The sequence below is a fragment of the Mus caroli genome, unplaced genomic scaffold (assembly GCF_978045245.1).
Source record: "Mus caroli unplaced genomic scaffold, Mus_caroli_1 scaffold_6, whole genome shotgun sequence".
In the NCBI taxonomy this organism is placed as follows: Eukaryota; Metazoa; Chordata; class Mammalia; order Rodentia; family Muridae; genus Mus; species Mus caroli.
This window is the reverse complement of record NW_028227261.1, coordinates 92,227,409-92,247,411: the sequence shown is the minus strand read 5'-3', so window position 1 is coordinate 92,247,411 and position 20,003 is coordinate 92,227,409. Positions and strand designations below refer to the sequence as shown.

General features: G+C 48.9%; 1 protein-coding gene across 4 annotated transcripts in view; it reads right to left on the bottom strand.

Moving 5' to 3' along the window:
• The window catches only part of Whrn (whirlin), an 85,268-nt gene extending 65,691 nt beyond the window's left edge, over positions 1-19,577 (bottom strand). For all 4 annotated transcript variants that reach the window (XM_021159520.2, XM_085839247.1, XM_021159522.2 and 1 more), the window contains exon 1: positions 18,120-19,577. In XM_021159520.2, the coding sequence (XP_021015179.1) occupies positions 18,120-18,776 (657 nt within the window). In that variant the 5' untranslated portion in view covers positions 18,777-19,577. The remainder of the gene's footprint in view (positions 1-18,119) is intronic.
• Between the last annotated feature and the right edge of the window lie 426 nt (positions 19,578-20,003).

Genomic DNA, 20,003 nt, shown 5'->3' with positions numbered 1-20,003 from the left:
TCCCAGGTGTCAGGGAAAACCAAACATCTCAGGCTGGTGAGAGAGAGTCACGTGTCAGGCTTGTCTCTGCCACATGTGGTCTTTCTAGGGGAAATAAGGTTTCTTCTTGCCCTTGCTGGGCCTCCATTTTGCCACCTGGCAATAAACAGATTTTGTGACTGGTAAGATACTACCCAAATGGAAATTCTAAATCTGTCTGATTCAGGGCCATATAGTAGTCATCCAGGAGAGCAGAGTGGTGAGGGCCTTGGGGACATGTGGGGATAAACACCAGGCAGGGTTGTGGACAGGGCCTGGGAAACTGTCTTCAGCTTCCTAGATTCTGGGGGTGAACACTCGGAATTGCTAGCTGCTATTCCTACCATGTCCCTGACCCATATCCTCGAACCGGTGTAAACTTGGGACTCTGGCAGAGGAAAAAGGGGTTCAGAAAACCAAAACCAAGGCATACAGAGGAAACATTACAGGCATGTCAAGAGGTAGAAACCAATTTGGGTTTAACAAAGACACCTGAAGGCCAGGGACCTTTCCATTGGAACAGTGTCCTTGCTCCACAGCCACATTTGCATGGTCAAAAGCACAAACACTTCCATAAAAGTACCAGGCATTGCCTGTGTGTGCTGCTGACCTCTGTCATCAATATTCCAGTAACCCTGGGATCAGCCAGTCTGCCTCAATCAACTGCCTATCGGCCCTCTGCATTGAGCGACTCGACAAGCTACTCGGCCCATCTGTTTCCGTGGTACAAGCTGGAGATCAACACTCCACTCCCTTGTAGGTAGAGAAAGCCACTGCAGGCCAGGGCTGCCACTAATGTCACCACCCACAACTGAAAAACTGGACCCAGGGCCTTTCCTGTACTCTTCCAGTGCAAATCAGAGCAGTCCCAATCTGACCTGGCAGATGGCGTGAGGCAGATGCTCTCCACCACCAGACCCATGCCATGATAATTGAAATATGAATTATGCTTGCATGTCTCCACACATGGTGCTCTCAGGAGGCAAATCACCTCTCTCTGCTCTTTGGAGAGAACTCTGATGCTCAACATCATAGGCCAGAATGACACAATTCCCAGTAGAGGACAAAGGAGTAACCTGGAAAGGCCCCCGTGACCGTGCGGGATTAGAGGCATGTTAACAAAATGATGGGTTGTGCTCAAATACATGCCCAGACACAAACATGGAACAGGCCACAAGGTCACAAGACTCTCAGGTGACAACTCATGTACAAAAGAAGCTTTCCCACATCCAAGGAATGAGAAGACGTTCAGGGTTCAGACCTCAAGGCTCTTCTCTGTGTCTAACCTTGAAAAAGAACTACTCTAAGGCCTGGGTTGTTGGTCTAGAAAGGAGAGGCTGGAGCACAACCTGACCACACCTTGCCCAGGGTCAGACACACTGGAAAGGGACCCTAGCTCTGCTGAGAACTTGCTGTGGAATACAAGCAAATCACCTAACTTCCCTGTGCCTCTTTCCACAGTAAGAAGGACTTGTAGAAGTGGGTCAGTAAGATAACGCACACTGCCTAAACTGGCAGTAGCTGGCATGCAGTAGGCCTTACTTCCCTACCTTACTGTTTCTGAATCCCATCACCTCTGGAAGTGTTCCTAGGTTGTGACAAACTCTTTCTTCCAAGGGCACCCAGCGTGCTTCTGTGCTTCTGTTGCAGCTACACTCCAGGTGCTAAGTCAAGTTCAACCTGTCTTTAAGGAAAGTCCCTTAAGGCACATGACATGTTCCGCTTTCTCTACGATCTTGCCTTGCTTATCTCCAGCACACACATAAGAGCTGAGTGTGTCTGTAGTCCCAGCACCAGGCAGGGTGGAGGGTAGGTAGTCAGGGAGCAGAGACAGGCAGATGGAGGAACAGCTTGCTGAATTAAGGAGTTCCAAGTACAGTGAGAGACTCAAAAAATATGTAGACAGACATTGAGGGAGAACCCGACAGATCTACATGTGTATGCCTACAACACACATATCCATTCAGCCACTCTTCCATCAATCCATCCACCCACTTATCCATCCTTTCATCTATCTAGCGATCAATCATGATTGATTGATCGATTTATCCGTCCACCCACCCATCCACCTATCCTATTTGTCCTTCCATCCATCCATCCATTTTTCTATCTGCCTATCTATCTACCTACTTATCCATCCATCCATCCCTCCATCCATTCTTCTGTCCATCTATCTATCCAGCCATCTAGCCATCCAGTCGTCCACTCATCCATCATGATATTTAGTTAACAAGTCTACATTATCAGGAGCTCACAGGAACCTATTCAATAGGACACAGACAAAACAATATATTAGACTTGAAGTCATAGACTGAGATTATCAGCTCATTGATCTCTACATCAATGAAAGCACAAACCCCTAGGAAGCTTGTGAAGCCCAGACACACCACCGGAGGGCCACACCTACAGAAACTCTGCTACTTGTAGCCTGAGGCAGGTCACCAATTCACACTCAACTTCCCAGGCGTGACACTGAGCAACAGTGGTTCTGTATCACAGACAGTTCAGTGAGCCAATACATACCTGGGGGGATGTCTCAGTAGATAAAGTACTTGCTATAAAAGACTGAGGACCTAAGTCTGACTCTCTAGCTCCCACATAAAGCCCAGAGTGTATCTGCAGTCTCAGCACCAGGCCGGGTGGAAGGCAGGTAGTCAGGGAGCAGAGACAGGCAGATGGAGGAAACAGCTTGCTGAATCAAAAAACTCCAAGCATAGAGACTGTCTCAAAACTTAAAGTAGACCCCATCAGTGCTGACCTCTGCATGTGCGCATATGGGTGAGTGTACCTATTACACACATGTAAATCCCACACACATACACACACACACACACACACACTATAACAAAATAAAGTAAAACAAAATTATTTGGTGCCTATAACAGATGCTAGGAGCTCAGGGGGTCAAGCATTGTTCTTAGAAGGAACTAGAGTTCCACTTGGTCTTCTGTCCCTTTTGACTCAGCCTGGCACCTTGCAAAACCATCTATGGATACCAACACAGCTGTCTTCTGTGCCTTAGAAGAGGGCTCAGTGTCAGAGGGCTTGTCTAGCATTCTGTGAAGGCCCTGACTTTAACCCCCAGCACTGAAAAAGAACAACACCAACAAAACCACCTTCTTGCTCATAAATGAACTCATAATGGAAATTTTATGTTCATTCATTCACCCACTCATTCAATCCTTATTGCTATTGGTGTTTTGGGACAGGGTCTCTTTTAACTCAAAGTTGGCCTCAAAGTTCTGATCCTCTTGCCTCGACCTGTCAGGGGCTACAACTATAGTTATGCACAATCATGCCAAAGCTCCACTTTGTTTTAGAAGAAAATCATTTAGGGGGCTATCTCATGACCGGTTCAGTGCAGTAAGCTCGTGGGTTTCCACACTGAGACTACTCAGCCAGCATGGAGTTCTTACTCCTCGAATACTGGACATTTAGGCTTTAGCTTCTTCCCAGTGGAGGTATGTGTGACTAACATCCTTTTAGTTACAGCCTTGAGTACATATGCATCTATTTTCCTAGATTGGGCATCTTCATTTTTTGTACAACCAGTCTCTGGGAAGATATCCCCAGGAGCAGGCTTTCTGCCTGTTGTGATTCCTATGGCCACCTGCAGGGGGCAGCAACAGCAAAATCACAATGTCAGCCACAGTCTTCCCATTGCACAAATGAGTAAAGGTGTGTGTTACTCAAGGTCACAAAGAGAGTAAGAGGCAGGGCCTGGATATGAATCTAGGGGTCTCCAAACACAGCCCCACACCCTCGCTGGGGATTCAGGAACCACAAGGCCAGCAAGCCAACTCTATACCTTGTCCCAAATAAAGGAAAGTTTTCAAAGGGAGACATGGGATTTGTAGGCTGCAAGGCCCCCAGCTGTCTGTCCTCACGGCCTGAAAAGGACTCCCACTCAGCTTGCTTCGAGAGCAAGCAGAACTGGCAGTGTGGACTCTGCCCCAGCCAGCATACTTCAATGACATGAGAAATGAAACTCTAACGTGCACTGTTTCCTTCTGTGTTAAGGACCTGTAACTGCATGGACCTCCAGCCTCCTTTCAGGCCCCCCAGACCAGCACTGCAGAGTAGCCAGATCCTTTTAGAATGAAAACAGCCTGCCTCCCTTCCCTGTGGCCTCTGAGCAGCCAAGCAAGCTTCCTTTTCCGTGGTCAGGCGGCGCCAGCCCTGGCCCCTGGCAGCTGCAGCTCCTGCAGGCCACCTGAGCTTTCTCTCGGTGTCGGGTGCTTCTTTTCCACTTCGGGCCTCTCTGCACGTGGGGCTCCTGGCCCGGCGAGTTCACCTCGCTACATTCTCACTACAGGCGATCATTTCCTCTATGGTTCTTCCCGTGCACCCAGGGGTAGACACGGGAGGCGGCGAGCAAGGAGTCCCACATAAAGTGAACAGGCAGTAACGCAGGCAAGAAAGCCTTCCTGTCAGGGCTGGCCACAGCTGGGATGCTACATCTTGAGCACCATGACTTTTCTAGTAAAACAAAATTCATTTCACATTTCACTTTTCTTTTCTAACTTGTGCTAAACATCCCAGGCTGGAATCTAAATCATGGTCTTCCTGCCTTCAGCGCTCCTTGGATGCGAGAACTGTAGAGACTCAGCTACGGATCTCGCTTTTCGTTTTGATTCTAGAAACCTCAGAATTCAATGTAAAGGTGAAACACACAAACATACACACACCTTTGTTTTTTGTTGTTGTTGTTGTTGTTGTTTTTTCGAGACAGGGTTTCTCTGTGTAGCCCTCGCTGTCCTGGAACTCACTTTGTAGACCAGGCTGGCCTCGAACTCAGAAATCCACCTGCCTCTGCCTCCCGAGTGCTGGGATTAAAGGCATGCGCCACCACGCCCGGCTTCACACCTTTGTTTTATTTTGTGTGTGTGACTTAAGTGTGTATGATATAATTGTATTCATGAAGAGTGCTGGTTCCCAGGTGCCACCTTGTGCGTTAGAGAATTAAAGGACAACCTTGGACACCCGTCCTCACCCTCCACCTTGTTTAAGAAGGGCTCTCTTTTGAGACTCTGGAAATGATGGTTCAATGCTTATGAGCACTTGTTGCTCTTGCAGAGCCCCCAGTTTGGTTCCCAGCACCCACACAATGACTTACAATTGCTTATAATACCAGCGCAAGGTGGTCCCAAGCCCCTTTTTTGGGTATTGCGCGCACGTGGTACACATACGGACAAGGCTCACTTCTGACCCTCCGTGGGCACCAAGCAAGCACATGAGGCACGTAGACACAAATACTCAAAGCACCCCTACACGTGAAAGTAAACCTTTTAAAAACAAACAAATAAATAAAAGCTCCCCTGCCGCCATTCTCAGCATCACATACCAGGCAAGCTTCTGGGGAATTCTCCTGTCTACACCCCCATCTTGCCAAAGGAGTTCTGGGACTACAGCTACTACTATACTGCCCCCTTTTACCCCCATTCTGGGGATTAAGCTCAGGTCCTCACAGCTGGGTAGCAAACACTTTTCCCCACCAGCATTCCCTGGCTCTCTCACTAATCATTACAGTCTAATAAAATCTTTGAACCCCTGCCTTTTTTGTAAAAGACAGGATCTGTCTGTATAGCCCTGGCTACTCTATCAGGATGCCTTGAACTCCCAAAGCTCCACCTGCCTCTGCTTCCTGAGCGCTAGGATCAAAGGTGTGCGCCACCTTGCCCAGCTCCCTCTGCTTTTTCAACAATGCACTTTTAAAGTTTACATCACTTATCACTTTTTTTTTAAAAAAACCTATGTAGGAATATTATTAAAACGTATATAAAAAGTAAGTAAATTAATCAGGTTGAGTGTGGAGAGGATGTTAACCTCACCACTGTGGTTGGTGCTCCTCACCACTGTGGTTGGTGCTCCCCGACACAGATGATGGGGAATGAACACGTGACCCTGAAGTCCCTGCACAGGTCTAAGACTGAAAACTTCTGGAGTCAGAGGCAGAACACTTCCCACAATAACTCTGATGTCTCCCTCCTCTCCCGGATTTGGTCTAAGAATACACATGAGTTATATACATCCCCTTACACAGAAGTCGTGCACTGTTATTTCTGTATTGTCTTGGGATGACGGCAGACTTGCTCTGTGGTCTGGTAAGAATATACAATCAGTCACCCACAGCTTCATGACAGCATCGCCAACATCTGCATGCCACCTTGGGGACCACACGCAGTGTGGTCTGCTCCAGACCTGTATGCTTGAGCTGTTCCAAACATGGAGAGAACCCCTTCCTCTTGGGGAATCTGTGGGAGTCCTCCAGGACCCATCCCTGAATGAGGCTCAACTTAAACATCCTGGAAGAACATGCCATATGCAGGAAGGGGCCATGCACAGGAAGTGGGCTCTTGGAAATGGGAAGTGTGGCGGCCCCAGGAAGAAGGCCAGAAGATGATGAACAAGAGGGAGTTTCTTTAATGTTATGAAATTTGCCTTTCAAGGGGCTCCTGGAGCCCCATCCCTCCTTGGGGAAGTGCAGGTAACAGTTGCTGGGGGAGGGAGCGTGCATCTTCATAGAGGTCGCCCTGGAAAGTTGCCCATGGTCTTGTAATAACCCATCAACCAAGCTCCTGTTATCAGCTCTCTGGAACCCACCGAGTCACACAGACACAGAGACCATGGAAGAAGGAGTGCTAACTGGGCAGAGGTCAGGGGGAATGAGAAGGGAATGACAGGTAAATGTATACTACTATGGTCGTGAGGAATGAAACCCACTGCTATGTATAATGTATCCTAACAAAGCAGAAAAGAGCTTCGTCTTTCAGGAGAGCCTCGCTGGGTTTGATCCCTTCCTCCTTCCGTTGAGTCTTTCACCTTCCCCGCTCTTTTGGAGAGCATCGATGGGTTCCCAATAGAGTGTCTTATGGCCTGGGGTCCTTAGCACAGGTCTGTGCTTTGTGAAAGAAGAAACCTTCACTTTCGTCCTGGGAACATAGATCCCAGGATACAGATTAGACATCTAGAAGGCCCTGCTCTTCGCCGTCATCACCCCTAATAACTTAGTCCGTTGCAGCTTGCTGTTTAAAAGTAATTAAAAGCTTTCAGCCAGAAAAAAAGAAAGTGCTGGGGGAGGTGACTCCCTGACCTTGGGAGGAATCTGTAAGAAAGTGCAAGGGAGTCCTGGGTAACAGTGACCACAACTCCCAAAATGAAGGCAGAGATGCTTCTAGATAGACATCGATTGCTTTCCATGTGAGTCTTTAACTGCTCACAGGGCAGCCTTTTAGTGCCTTATAATGGAAATAAATTGCTTTTCAAATGTTCTTTTAATTTTTGTCTTCTTATTCTCTCTCTCTCCCTCTCCCTCCCCCCCACCCCCGCCCCCACACACAATGCTCCAGCAATCATAAATACAATTGCCCAAGCTGAGTCTCGATGGGTTTGCAATGGAGTGTTTTATGGCCTGGGATCAATGTGCAGAGCACACCACGTCTGTTTCTATCAATGTCAATGTCTTGGCTGAGGAGCAGACATGCGGAGGGGTTGATTTTCCCCTCAGACTTGTCCTAGCCTCGGCCCTCCAGCCCTCACTACTTGCTGACCTTTTTCGGCTGAAAAGGCTGCGGGCTTCCAACTTAATTCAACTTCCGCCTGAAGAATCTGAGTGCAGGGTGGAGGACCAGCCGTCTTTTAAAAGCCAACCCAGCAGATGTTAGAAAGAAAAAGATTGATAAAGTTGATGACATCCAATACTAAACTTGTGATTAAATAGACATACATAGAATACCAATAAGAAGTTGCATACCAAAAAGCATAAATACATCCACAAACCACAGACATAGCGTGTGGTCTATCAGCTTGGAAAAAAGAAAAGAAATACAACATCCAGTGTGGGCACGGATGCTTAGAAATAAGGGCTCTCACAGGGGTGGAAAGGACTATCAGAAACCAATTTCCTTCCTAAGAGCAATTTGGCCAAAGACCTTTTTACCAAAGGTCTGAAAATTATGCCTCTCCCCTGAGCCAACACCACCCCCTAGAGAGACAGCCCAAGGAATTATTACCAATACCCTTAAAGATTAATGTGCCACGATGTGGAACTCGGCAATATGGATAACATTGAAAATGCAAGCTGCCCAACAAGAAGAAATTAGTTAGATAAATCACACATCTTCCTTTCAACATATTATGTGATCATTAAAAATCACACACTAGAAACATTTGTCAAGGTGGGAGGACTGTCTTGATTCATTACTGAGTAAAAGCAGTGGACAGGCAACTGTACAACTACAGCCAGACAGGCAGGTGTGTGGAGACTCCTCCCAAAATGGTTCTCATAGGGAACTGAAAATACACATGTCAAATTATAAACAGAAAACACTTTCTGGTAGATGGATTATCATTAATCTGAGATCTCTCTGCTTTTCTCTCTTTTTTTTTTTTTTAGATTTATGAATCTGAGTGTTTTACTTGCATGCACATGTGTGCACACCACATCCAAGCTTAGTAGGTGTAGAGGTCAGAGAAGGGCATTGATCCCCCGAAACTATAGTTAGGTATTGGTTATGAGCTGCCCTGTTGGTGCTGGGAACAGAGGCCAGGTCTTCTGCAAGAGCAACCGAGCTCTTAACCTCTCTCCGGGTTCCTCTTTTTTTTTTTTTTTTTCTTATGTATGTGCTTTTCTGAACCTGAGAAATGACTTCATTTATTATTGTGTGTCTGTATGGCTTGTGTGTAAGGTACGTGTGGGTATGTACATGGGGATAAGAAAACAAAATTATGGTCTCTTATCTTTTTCCACCTTTATGTGGGTCTTAGGAATTGAACCTGGTTGCCAGGCTCCATATTAGCCCTTCTATTAGCTGAGGTATCTTGCCAGCCTACCATTTTTCAACTGAACCATTATGTTGCAGGTCATTCAAATAAATAAAGAGGAACACACACACACACACACACACACACACACACACACCTATACAAGCATTTTACTTTAAAGACTCAGGCAGACTTTTCCAAAGAACACAGCAAATTGGACCATAGTTTTGTTCAATCAAATGAATGGTGGGTGACCAGCAGCCTTGTAGAGGGGGTGAGCCCCAAGTCTGCTGATCCTGCTTTGATGTGTGCATGGATAAAGTCAGGGGATGCACCATACAAGATGATTCAGCAGACACTGGACTATGCTTATTGAGGTGGGAAGAGCAGGGGATTGAGCTGAGCTGATCATCATCTAGCAGAGAATTTTCATGGACAGTGCACAAAAATAACGCCCTGACAAAGCCAGGTATAGTGGCACACACCTTTAATACCAGCACTGAGGCAAAGGCAGGAAGATCTTTGTGAGTTCGAAGCCAGCCAGGTCTAAGTAGAGAACTCCAGCCCAGTGAGGGGTACATAAAGAGACCTGAAATCAAACAAAGCAAAGCCAAGCAAAACAAACAAACAAACAAACAAACAAACAAAAAATTAAACAAACAAACACAACCCAAAAATCCAATACTGACAAAGGTCACCAGTGAGGAAGAACAGAAAGTTAAAAGGACAGTTAAAGAGTCAGTGTGACTCTTCTCCCTAAAGTCTACCATGAAATACAACCACCTAGGAAAGGCAGGGTGGCCAGAACCTTTTCTGCCTCCTTGTGAGCTTCCTCATCAAATGGCTGCACAGAGATGGATAAGGTAGACGGAAATGATGACAGGGAGCAGACAGGCGGGGGATAGGTGCACTGAGGCTTGGTGTGTATGAGTTACACTTCAGGACCAGTTGCTGTTTGCAGGTAAAAGCAGATGAGACTAAGCACCAAGGGGACTGAGTTAAAGAGTATGTCCCTTGCCTTGAGATCTTCTAACTCAAGAGCAGGGTTCGAGAGAAGGCAAGCCCCAAACAGAATGGAAGACAGAGCAGAGGGGCACACTTCCAGGAGGGCAGCAGTGATGAGGAGGAGGAAGAAGAAGAGGAGGATGTTCTGAGATTCTGTACTGGGCTGGAACCATCATCCCCATAGGAGATAGGCAAAGAAAGGCACGGCAATGCTACTGATGGGGAGCGTCAGCTTACGGAGTCAAAAGAAGGACATCAGAGACAGGTGAGGAAGGAGAATAAAGAATCCGTATGTATTGACCATAGGTAAGCCTGGGAGAAGTCTTGGGACAAGAATTGGGGGGACAGCGGGACTCCAGGAAGAGAAGTTATGAAAGTGCTGGTATTTGCAGAGAGGAGGAGAGGAAGGAAGGCAAGGAGAATAAGCTGAGTTCACACACTACGAAGGAGCCCCGCCTACCCCCCATCTGAGCCAGAAGATTGAAGGGCAGAAGGAAAGCCCCTATCCTAATGTCTGAGAGAGAGCACTCTTGCATGGCTACATGGGAGATGAACTTCTAAAAACTGGACCATACTTCTTAATCAGAAATCTCTTAAAGTGGCCTTGCGCACCATTTCAGATGTGGTTTAAATCAATTACAAGGTTTTCTTCTTCTTCTTCAGTACAAAAAGCCTGTGCTATCAAATCAAACTCTCACCTGCGTTAATTGCTTTAATGGGCTCTGGAAATAGCAGCCTCCTCTCCTCAGGCATGGGGACCCCTGGGGAGCCCATCAAGGAAGGATGCTGAGAAGACCACGGACAAACAAGGCTGGCCTCTCTGGGCTGCTAGGCCATGCAACTGTCCCATCGGCCTCTCATTATTTAAGGCCTCACAGGAAAATAATCAGAAGGCAGGTGGGAACACCCAGTTCCATTTATCCACCGAGCTTTCCTCTGGCTATAAAGCAAAACTGTAGTTACCAGAAGCCAGATAGGAGTCATTGCATTTTAAGAGAAACGTGGAGCCGCCAACCACACTGTGCACATGACTCTGCAATTCAAGCAGCTACAGGCGACAGCACAGGCCCCAAGTCCCGCTATGTTTCTTCCAGTAATACTTAAAAGCAAAGCAAAACAAACAAGCAACAGAACCCAAGTAATTAAGCCGGCACACTAAAAGGTTTTCAAAACAACATTAGAGCCACTGATATTTTCCATTGTGGTGCTTGCAAGTGGGATCCATGGCCAGATTTTTCCAACCTTGACTAGGCAATGAGATAATGAACAATGGGGTGCTTGTGAGGATCGTGAGTTATATTCAGCAGTGGGGATGTCTGAGTCACAGAGAGATGAGGAGGCCTGCCCAAGATCACAGCTAAGAGGTGAATCCAGACCCATCTCCAAACTCCATCTACAGACCACTTTCTCTTAGGCTTAACCATGTATCAGCCGACCTTACACTCGAGGATGATACTCAAAGGGTGGATGGGGTTGCGTGGGGTTTATGAGGGTGGCCGGGTGGGCCCAACTTGTTATTCTATTTTGAGATAGGGTCTCCTATAGCCCAGAAATTAGAGAACTCCACATGTAGCCAAGGTGACCTTGAATTTCTGATTCTCCTGCCTCAAATTTCTCCAGTGCTGGACCTATAGTTTTGTACCCCACCACGCACAGTTTATATGGTCCTACAGATTGAAGCCAGGACTTCATGTATATGGGGCAAGCCCTCTACGAATCCATCCCCAACACCTCTGGGTAAGTATGTGTGTAGATAAATGTTGTTAGAGGTGGGGATCCTGACACAAAGCACAACTTCCCAAACTTCAGTATGGGTGGGACTTGAGCTTGACTGGAGGAGGGGTTAACAGTTATAACTTTGGCTTAAAGCTTAACATGTGTGAATTAACAACTTGGCAGTACACTCTAGATAATTATAAATACCCCTGTTTCCTACTAGTTAGTTTGCTTATTTATTTATCTATTATTTGTTTATTTAGAATCTTTCTACAATACAGTCCAGGCTGGCCTGGCTCTACCTGTGAAACTTAGGTTGGCCTCAAATACATGGTCCTGCCTTGCCCTCTTGGAGAATTGGTTCTAGGCATGTGCCATCATACCTGGCTGCAAATGCCCTTTCTAGCCTCACTTTTCTATGTCCCTTCTTGCAGCCTGCAGCTTGAGAACCCAGGAACAAGGCCATCTTGGGACTACTACTTGGGTAAGGCTGATACATTCGTTTTGCATTCTGAGTCAAGAGGATGCTGATATTAGCAAAGTCAGGTGGGGAGGGAAGAAGAACCACGAAGCTGGCTGCCAGCTGAAGCCTGGCCACAGCCAACTTAGCAGAAGGAAGAGGAATTCTCAGCGGAGGAGAGGCAAAGGTGCTGGGACTGGGAAAGAAAAGAAACGGATTCACTTCTACAGTCCTGAAGGATGCTGCGTTTGAAGGGCAGGTGTGGTTACCGGAGGCCTAGCCTGGTGCATGCTGGGGCTTCCTGAAGCTTAAATTGCTTTAATAAGAGCCCCAAAGCCAGATGAACCTCACCCCAAATTGGCTCATTGATTGCATGGGAATGCATAAACAATTCTATTTTGGAACCACAGACACAATCACACTGCTGAAATAACTCACTTCTGGGAACGTGGCTTCAAAATGAAGAGCAAAGTGATAAATTTACTTGCCAACAGGGTCTCACAGAGTGGATGTAGGCCACAGAAGGTGAGAAAAGCTGTTGCCTTCCCAGACATATACTATGGCTTTTTAAAGTCTTTAAATAAAATAGATGTAGAGAGTTTCAAATGCATTTTCACTGGTCCTTCACCAGCTAGCCAGAACCATCTCGGAAGGAGGCAGGTGGCAGTTCTATGCCCATTTCACCGTTCCATGACTGAGGTTCAGTCAACAGTGTGCAAAGCACACACAAGAGCTTAGGACTGCCCTTGGGTTTCCATTCAGTGTGTACACATGGACTTCCTTAGATATCATACTCAGGAATGAAGGAACCCTTACTAGCTAGGGTCAGGACATCATTTATTGAAGTGCCTACAGGGAGCCCCCGGAGGCATGGTGGGCCTAGAGAAACAAACAAGGCTGTCAGTATTGGCTTTATGTGGTAAGGAGGTGGATGGTTGGCAAACATAAGGCACTGCCCATCTGTGGTGAAAGATGTGATGAAAGGAACCAAAAGAGGATCAAGGGTTACAAAGATGGCACAGGGTGAGGGTACTGCTTTCAAGATGGAGAGGCAAAGATGCAAAGGCACCAGGATGCCACAAACTTGAAATGCTTGGTGACCTGTGGATGCCACTGGAACTGTGCCCTGCTACTTGACACACTAGGAGCAAGGGTTGTGTCCTACTCCTCTGTGACTTCCAAAGCCACACAGGTACGTGGCTCAGAGAATGGACGGACAAATGTCTCTAGTGGACAATGAGATGAGCAGAAACATGTAACTTTGCTTTGAGGTAAGAGTCTCTGAGTAACTCTCAAATGGCCCCCACTGCCAGGCTCAAGTTAAGACATCTGCCTGCCTCTCAGAGGGATAAGGAAATTGAAGCAAGGCGCATGTTCTCTGACCCTAGGCCCTGCTGCCTGCAGCTGGTAGCTGGAACTCAGGGAGAGCAGTGGAAAGCCTGCTTCCCGCTCTGCACCTGCCCGCCTGTGAAAGTAAAAGGAAATGTCGCAGCCCAGAAACTTTCAGAAAGCACCCCCACCCCGTGGCACAATTAGACATCTGTGTGAGCTTAGATTCCAGCTTGCATTCTCGCTTGGGGGTTTAAAGAGAAAAGAAGAAGAAAAAGAAAACAGAAAAAAAAAAAAAAAGAAAGAAGAACGGGCGTGCGAAGATTGGTATTTCAGCCTCCAGCTCCTTCTAGCCATTTAATGTCATTTCTTCTAATCAGATTCTTTGGTCCTGGCTGGGGACTGAAGTGATGTGCCTAAGCAATGGGGACCAAAAGCCATAAAAGAGCTTGCTAGAAAGCCAGTTGGAGCCCTAATCCCCTCCAAATGCCAGCTTCTATGCAAAGCCCTTTGCAGGACGGAGGGGAGATTAAAAATCCAAGAAGACATGCATGAGCAGACAGGAGAGCATAGGATGACTGGCCTGCACTTGACAGGTGCACGTGGGGCTGTGTTCCTGTGTGTGGCTGGAAGCAGGCAGAGGTGCACACACAAGAGCTGGGGGTATGGGAGTGGGGGACCCACACACTTCTCTCCGCAGCTCCATCAAATGAGCACCTGAGGCTAGTCGTAAACAGCCCTGGGGTTGTCAGCAGATGGGGATGACAGAAGTACCAAAGCTGATTCTCTACCTCTTTCATGTCCAGCTTCAAGTCAGAAGACAAGAAATCTACCAGACCGGCAATGCTTCAATACAAGGGCAGTACTAAAAAAAACGTTGCTTTGATTTAACAGCAAATAGCCGGCTGCAAGAGGATTTGCCTGCCACGAGCATCCTTTTCTAAAGCCTCAAGTGTCAGCCTGAGCCAAATAAATATACAAGACTGCATTAAAGACAGAGACCCTCTTCCTGGGCCTGCACTATGGGTAGGAGACAATCAAGGGCTCTCTGACTCTGCAAGTCATGGCTGACAGGATTCATGAGAACCAAGAATGGTTGCAGGGCCAGAGAAGAGAAAATGTATACCCATAGTTTCCAACTGGAGCCCAGGAAGAGACCAGGTGCAAGAAAGTAGGCTTCAGATTCAAATCTGGAAGTGATAAGAGTATATATAGTGGCTTCACTAACCAAGACAATGTAAAATGACAACTGTGTCATTTTTTTTGAACCTGCTGAACCAAATATAATGACTTGTATTCATTTTGACAGATTCTTCCTGGGTCATTATGCAAAGGGAGGGGCAAAGTGATCGTTCTAATTAATTGGAAGGGCCCACAAACACTTCTTAATGTCTGGAACATTTCAAATGCTAATTTGCTACTCACTCAGATTTACCTGTGGGGATGCTGGGGCTGCAATGAAGGCTGTTTAATTTTTATGAAGCATGCACGTGCACGCACGCACACACACACACACACACACACACACACACACACTACCTGTATTAACAAGGGACTAAAACATCCAGTGGGTGAGTGGACTTGATCTCCGGTGGTCCCAAGATGCTCCTGTTTGTGTCCCAGTCCTACTGGCAATTCACACTCCCTTTGGACACTCCCTTTGGACTCACACCAGGGCTGGTGTTCTTGGGTCGAGAGATGGGGGTGAGAGACGACAGCCGGGCCCATCAGTACAGTGTGTAACACATGGATTTCCTGATTTAGCACAAAGTTACCCAGGAGTGCCAAGCTTCTCTTCTCCCAAACCTTAGCCAATTCTCTTGTCTTAATTGAAGGCAATTCCAAAAGAACAAGAACGCAGCAGATCAGATGGTCTACATGCCTTCTGGGTAGCACATTTCAAGCAAATCACAGACTTCCAGAGCTGGGAAGGACCTTGGACAGCCCCAGACTCATCCAGCCTAGAGCAGATGATATCAGAGACTCTTCCAAGGTCACACATAGCAAGCTTTCAGCAGAACTTAATGCAGCAAGCAGTCTATGAACTTCCTGGCTGGAGACCTTTGCAAGGTATACTTTTTTCTTTTAAATTCCTAGTTTGAATCTTATTCACTCCAAATACACCCCCCCCCCTCTCAAAAATCAAACATTTCAACATAATTCTACATAGTAAGTGACTTGCTTAATCAGGACCTGGCGCTGCTGTTTTGATAGCTGGACTTTAAGAGAGGAATGGGAACCCTGTGGGGCTTTTGAGGATAAAATCCTCAGCAAATCGCTTGCATGTCAACAGATGTAAGATCTACCAGGGAAAGAAGCTGAGTAAACTTTACTTGACCCTTTTCTTAAAAGCTGTGTTCCTCTTTGAAGCCCAGGTGCTCCAACACTTTTATTCTTAGACTTTATTTTAATTGGATTCTCGTTCTGTCGTATATGTATACATAGAATTAATCTCTCTTCTGGGAGACTTCTGAGGTTTACTTCCTTTCTGCATCATAAACGAAAATTACAGATTTTTAAAACTGAAAAGTGTCTTCTACTAAATAGAACAGGGGGATCCTGGGACAGAAGCAAGACACTTGTGAATATTCGGGGACACTGAAAGAAGCCTGGAGCCCAGCTAGGACCATTTGGAGCCCTCTGAGCCCCACAGCTTGTGGCTGACCCCACATACAGAATTCCCAGGTGATGGCAACTTGTGTCTCCTGGATCTCAGAGAAGGGACTTTCTACATTTTGTACAACTATGTCAACAGTTCTCCAGGTGTTTATATGCACATGACACAGCCCTGCAGAGGTGTCCGCTGTTCTATGTTATCACTGTAATTCCTGTCCTCTTTATTACCTGGGTTTTGGATGAAACAACACCCATTTTGCCTGATGCTTCTGAAGGGCCCTAAGACCATGTGTCTGACACTGGTTACAAGAGGGGCTCCACTGGGCCAGAAGCACACTGCACTTAGTAGTCAGCAGGAGGAAGACAGACACGCGAGTCAGCTCTGCTCACACAGGCTCCTGGGTTGCTGATGTCACAGTTCAAGGATGTTCCTGTTCCTATCCCATTCAACCTCAGGGTAAGTGTTCCATTGCAGGCTTCCTAAACTATGCTAGGAGAGAGGAGGTGTCCCTCTGCAAGCAGGAAGCAGGAGCTGGTGCTAGGTGCTCCCTTGAGCACACAGCACAGCAGCACCCTGGAGCAGCTCAGGGAAATTGAGGCACACAGTCCTGACAGTGTCCTCTTTGAGGCCAGAAACTGAATGTTACTGTCAGATCTGAGGTGTAAACTGAAGAACGAGCCTGTGTTACTCATGTCCAGGTGGCCTTTTCAAAGTCTCTCACCTAGCTATGATTAAGTGACTGCAGGCTCTGTAAATTGCCACTAAGCTTGAATCTGTGTTTATAAATGACATTTGAATCAAGTCTCTTTAGAGTATAAATTTATCATTTGGGAACTTGGACCTCTTAGGAGAACACTAATGGAATATTTCTTCTTAGATATATGGGATGTAAGAGAAAGAGGAGAAGATGTTTGGAGAGGGGTATGGGAGAATGCGAAGCCCACAAAGAGCTTTTCTCTGCTGGCCCCCAGAATAATCAAAGTCCATTAGGCTTTCTCCAGAAACAGGAGAGAATTTTTCAGAAACCTCAGGGACCTCCCAAAAGGGGTCTCTGAGTAGAGAAGCAAACTAGACAGGTCAGTGTCAGAGACAGATGGTGGTATCCAAGGCACACACACAAGCACTCAGCCCAACTCGCCTGGCCACGAGCCACCGAACACCACAGCAAGCAGCCCAGGACTTTTGCTGCCTAGGAGTTTCCCAGCAGCCAGTGCACCCTGTTTGGTACATCTGGGTGAGGTGGACCAGGAGACCAGAGAATGGGGTGAGAGGGGCTCACACCACAGGTCAAACCAAACCTGGGGGAAGCATTTCTCCATGCAGGATGGATAATGAGCTGCCGTTCCTTTCCTTCAAACTCCTCACTTCTTGTTTAATAAGCAGTAGGGCTCAGGCTAAATACTTATGAGAGAAAGCTCCTTGGATCCACCCACAGACCAAACACTGTAGCTCATACTCCAACTGGCTGGCATTCACTCACCCTGGGTGATAAGATTCGCAAGCATGAATGCTCCTCCAGACAGATGGATTAAATTCCTACTAGCTGGTTGTGGTGAGGTTATTTTTCTCAATTGACAGATCCATGAAAAAACGTGCTCAGTTTCATGGGACTTTGGGTTCATGTTCGGGGAGAAGCCAAGTTTGCAACAAAGTTAGGAGCCGGTTCTCTGGTCTGGCTTGTTCCAGCATACACCAGTTAGTCTACAAATAGAAGGATCAGCCTCAGCTCTGTGGTTACCCAGCCTTCTCCTGGGTTACTAGCAGTGGGGCAGAACTAACTTTCAGCGGCAAAAGCCTACAGGATCCAGAAAACAGCACAGCAGCAATAAAGATGGGGGGACGGGGGCTGGAGGGGGGAGAGCATCAATTACCCAATGTCAAGCAGGGGCTCTTTTCTAACACTTCTAAGGATCCACAGCCCTTTTCACATTTTATGTCCAGGCATTTGCTTATGTGATACTGTGTACGTGCCTTAGCCTTTAGGTCACCTAAGGCAAGAATAACCATTTTCTCCGTGCTCAGAACGCCGATCTGTGCCACAAATTAAATATTCCTCTTTTAAAATCCGGTCAGGGAGGCAAAAATAAACCAACAACAAAGACCAGAAAGGTCAGGCGATTTGGTATAAAAGATAGCAGCACAGGACAACCGAAGAGGGAGCACTAAACTGCCTGTACTGTCCTCTAACACTCCCATAAACCACAGCCCTACCTTGACAGCCTCCGCGTGGGTCACCCGGGCTAGAGATTTATCGTTGACGCGCAGAATCTGGTCCCCGACCCGCAACCCTTCCTTCTCTGCCAGGGAGCCCGGCTCCACTAGAGACACGTAGATGCCCACGCCGTGTTCCGAGCCCCCGCGGATGCTGAAGCCCAAGCCCTCGTGGGCCTTGGCGCGCCGCAGGCTCACGAGTCGCACCTCCCCGGGCCCCGCGCCGTCGGGAGCGGCCCAGGCGGGCTGCCTGTAGGGGGTGGTGGCAGGCAGGTAGAGGCCCTCGGCCGTGTACTGGTCGAAGAGCAGCTGGTCGGAGCGCGGGATGACCAGACGCAGCATGGGCAGCAGACGCCGCTTGACCGGGCTGTCCAGCAGGACGCGCAGGGTGCGCACCAGGTCGAAGACGTTGCGGCGCGCGTGGTACGCGTTGAGGCAGTGAGTGAACTGCTCCCGCTCGGGCTCGCTCAGCAGCGCCGTGAGCGCCTGGTGCAGCTGGCGCACGTTGGCAGACAGCAGCCGCAACCCCGCGCCCCCGCCGCCGCCCGCCGCCGCCGCCGCCGCCGCCGCCGCCGAGCCCAGCGAGCCGGTGGAGGACGAGCTCACCGACAGGCCGTCCAGCTGTGCGTTCATCTCCCCGCCGAGGCCCGGCCGCATTCGGGGCGCGCGGCGCGGGGCGGCTGCTGCACCTGCGGCCAGAGGCGCGACAGCTGGATTCCCCGGGCGCGGAGGTCACGGCTGGAGTCTGGGTTTGGGGTAGACGCGGAGTCGCCGGCTGCAGTCTAGACTGGCCCGGAGAGCGGAGACGACGGCTGCAGGGTGGGTTGGGGAGGTGCAGGTGAGCTAAAGCGCTGGCTGGCTCCTGGGGAGGTGGCAGGGACAGCGGCTGGTGTCCCAGGGGCGCGAAGGCAGGTGAAACTGGAATTCGGAGGACGAAGAGACGGCGGCTGCAATCCTGAGGACCGCGGCGGGATCCTGGGGAGGTACAAAGAGTTGGCGCCTGGAGGCCGGAGGTCGCGGAGACTGCGGCTGGAGGCCGCGGGGGAGCGCGAACAGCAGCTACATGCCGGAAGGCGCGGGGACCGTGCGTGGCCGCAGTGGGGGGCGCAGCCACGCCGCCCGCCCCGTCACACCATGTCCGGGGCTCCCCCAGCCGAGATGCCCGTTCCTCTAGGGCTGGGGGACCCCAAAGTCAGAAAGAAGTTAGGGCGCCGGTCAATCTAGGCTCAGAGTCCGGAGCAGTCGCAGCCAGAGGAGCCACGCGGGCGTCCGGCGGGGGGTGCGGGGCATGTCCCGGGCCGCCCACCATGCAGCAGCCCGGGCTCCCCGCGCCCCAACGCCGCCCGGGTGCACACGGAGCCACGCGGCCGGGAGCCCCGACTTTGCGAACTGTTGAGCAGCTCTGGGAAGAGTCTTCCAGCGAGTTCCGACGCCGCCGCCGTCGCCAGCTGGGACTTGGCCCCGCCCCCTCGCCCCTCCCCCTCCCCGCCCCGTCCCCCCGCGGGCTCTTCAGGAAATGACGTCCGGCCTGGCGCGCCTGGCTGTTGCCTGGAGACGGGGTGAAACAGTCGGGCCCCAAGGAAGAAAGGGGTGAAAGTGGGGGTGAAAGAAAGCAGGAGGAGCCCTGGGCTCCTGCGAAGCCTTCCCACTTCCCCAGCCCAGGGGTGAAAGATGGGGCCCTAAAAACTGCGCTTTCCGGCGATCACAGCTCGATTCCAGGGTCGCTTTGGAGCAATTAGCCGGTTTGCCAAATCACAATTGGGGAAAATGGCCAACTTTTGGCCTCTAAAATAATAGATGCTTCATGCTCTGCTTTTCTGCCTTAAAATGTTGTTCCTGCAGCTTGCACACGTGCTGACTGCAAGTTTGAGTATGTGGACGATA